The 3,075-nt window shown below is 34.2% G+C and overlaps 1 protein-coding gene across 1 annotated transcript in view; it reads right to left on the bottom strand.

Moving 5' to 3' along the window:
* The window catches only part of INTU (inturned planar cell polarity protein), a 156,178-nt gene that overhangs the window by 44,507 nt on the left and 108,596 nt on the right, over window positions 1–3,075 (bottom strand). Inside the window, exon 9 of the mRNA XM_006876097.1 lies at window positions 330–383. Within this exon, the coding sequence (XP_006876159.1) occupies window positions 330–383 (54 nt within the window). The remainder of the gene's footprint in view (window positions 1–329; window positions 384–3,075) is intronic.

Here is a 3,075-nt window from a genome sequence, read left to right as displayed (position 1 = left end):
TCCAATTTAAATTTAGATCTACAGGGTTTTGATTTAATCAATCTACATATGTGTCTCCTTTCTGTCAGTTCTTAATGACACCAATATAATTAATCTTTTTTTAAATCTCAAAATACATACTGAGGAACAAATATATTTAAGTGAGTATAAAATCTTAAGGTTAAGCAAAATAGATTTTGTATAATGTAGTATTAAACAAAACAGAGACCTAATGTGCATCTCAAAATTATGACAAATCCATATAGTATTTGATAAATATTCAGAATAGGGACCAATTGACAAAATATGAAATCAACGAGACATTCCAAAAAATTCACTCCTTCTCTTACCAGTTCTGCAAAATCTGCAGCCTCCAAGCTACTCAATGCCGTGTCTAATTCCATCTATGTTAAAAAAAAAAAAAGAACAAATATTTGACTCATATTAGTCATTTATTTTTCATTAATGGTCCTATAGAAAGTGCTCAATTAATACTTAAGAATCAGTGTCTTGTTCTTTTGTGTAACATAAGAGATGTCTTTTAAAATTAAATACTTATTTGTAAGCTTGATAATTCTAAAAATAAACCAAAACCTCTAACATTTATTCAATCTGCAGCTTTTTCAATTAAGTCTCAATTATTGCAAAATAGGCTTTCCTGGTCCTCAATGTAAAACAATTTATGACATTAAAGAATTGCTGTTGCTGTTTTGAAAGAAACAAAATAAAACAAGAAACTAACCCATTTAACTTCTTAGAGGAAAATGAAAATCGGTCTGAATGTAGTCAATCTATTTGCCATTGTTTTTGTTTTCCACTTCTTGTACAAGCATATTTCTCTACAGTTGTATTTTTTTTGAAGGTAACATTCTTCCCTGTTTCTCTCCTAGATACAATGCTTTTCATAAAAGGGCTGTCAATCTTTACTCATGGATTAAACATGAAGGCAAAATTTCCCCTGGAATCTGGCAGTGTTTAATCGCCCTACAGAGTTTATTAGAAAAATCTCTTAGTTAGAATCTGGCTTTTGTTTCTATGGAAACTACCTTTGCTCTTCCTTGAACCATTAACAATTTAAAAACAATAAATTTAACTGTCAGTTTAATCTGTAATACACATATGTAAATGAAAGACTTAGCAATTGAAGTTTACAGCATACATGCTACTTGTGGAAAATAACTGTTTGTTTGACTTAAAGGCCAAAGCACTTTCTCTCTATAGGACTATGCTTCACAAACAGTCTTACTGAGACGACAAAAAAGTTTTTAAAACATTAGTCACGCCTTGCAATGCTTTTTACACAGTATGACTTATTATTACTCATTTGGGATCTACATTCTTTGCCACCTAGCAACTACTTCATGTTCTCTTTTTGTGGTGGCTACAGTTTCTCCTGTGAAAAATTACAGAACAAGAGGAAAATCATTCACTTGTGATTTTTAATCTCAGACACAATTACTATACCTGCTATTGAATGTCACAGGATAACATACTAGGTTACAACAATTGTCCCTTCATATTCTTTACGAGAAATGGCAAAGTAAATATTCTCATAATTTTCAAGAATACTCTAGGAAATATGATAAAGAGAAAGAGAATATGAGCGAAGGAGAGAGAGAGAAAGAGAGACCTTCTGGCAAACAAACAGAAAAAGGAAACACTCAAATGCTTGAGAAAGAAAACTGACAATGAGACCTCATCATATACTAAATGTGGAACAATTTTTTTTTTTCAAATTAAAAAAACAAAATAAAACTACTTCTGTTTAAAATTATTAAGGCACAAGTTACATCACATACACATCTTTAAGGAGATTTCGGAAGCCAAAAAATCCTTAATATTTTCCTGAGAAGATACATTGTCCATAAACCCTACTATTTAAAAAAGACAAAAATCCCAAAAAAGGAAAGTAAAAGTTCTTCGAGTTTGTTGGTAAAACCAAAATAACTACTTGAAGGGCTATTATATATAAAGGTTATTATGAGTACAAAGCTTATAACTTCACATTCATCAAAGAGACCTCAAGACCATTTTAATGAGAAAGTTACAATATTTTTTCCTAAAAATAAGCTACAGAGGCCTGATGTGGCACTAGAGAATAAGCACTAGACTACTAACTGTAAGGTCGATAGTTCAAACCCAACAGCCACTCCTTGGATACCCTATACAGGGTAGCTATAAGTTGGAATCAATTTAACAGCACTTAACAACAATAATCAAACTATAAAATATAGCTAATGTTCAGCTGTATCCTATTACCTATGCATTAACTAGGAGTCCCTGAGTAGTGTAAAAGGAGCCCTGGTGGTACTGTGTTTAAGCACTGGGCTGCTAGCTGCAAAGCCAATACTTTGAACTCATCAATCACTCTGTGGGAGAAAGATGAGGCTGTCTATTCCCATAAAGATTTGTTGTTATTGTTGTTAAGTGCCGACGAGTCAGTTCTGACTCATTCATAGTGACCTTGTATAGTTTCCAGGATTCCTGGTATGGTGCTGTAGGATAAGCACTGGATCACAAGGTTGGTTTAAACCATAAGGTTGGTGGTTCTAACTTATCAGTTGGTCCTTGGAAACTCTATACAGGGTAGTTATGAGTTGGAACTGACTTAATGGCGTTTAACAACAACATAGGATTTCCAAGGAACAGGTAGTGGTGATTGCCAACCTTTTGGTGAGTAGTCCAGTGTTGATCCTACAACGCCACACCAAGACTCCCCCATAAGGGGCAGTTCTACTCTATCCTATATAGGGTTGTTATGAGTTGGAATCGACTCAATGGCAGTAGATTTGGTTTGGTATGGGGTGGTGTTAATGGTTATGTGCTCAATTACTAGTTGAAAGGCTAGATATTCAAACCCACCTACCGGTGCCTTGAAATACAAGTCTGGCGATCTGCTTTTGACAGGTCACAGCCTTGAACCTCCTATGGAGAAGTTCTAAGTGGTAACCACAAGTTGGAAACAACTTAATGACAACAAACAACAAATCTCATGTACCTACTGGAGTCCTTGGGTGGTGCACATGGTTAATGAGCTTGACTGCTAATGGAAAGGTTGAAGGTTTGAATCTACTAAAAGGCACCTTGGAAGAAAGA

This window comes from Chrysochloris asiatica, unplaced genomic scaffold (genome assembly GCF_000296735.1).
Source record: "Chrysochloris asiatica unplaced genomic scaffold, ChrAsi1.0 scaffold00353, whole genome shotgun sequence".
NCBI lineage: Eukaryota > Metazoa > Chordata > Mammalia > Afrosoricida > Chrysochloridae > Chrysochloris > Chrysochloris asiatica.
This window is presented reverse-complemented; position numbering and strand designations above follow the sequence as displayed.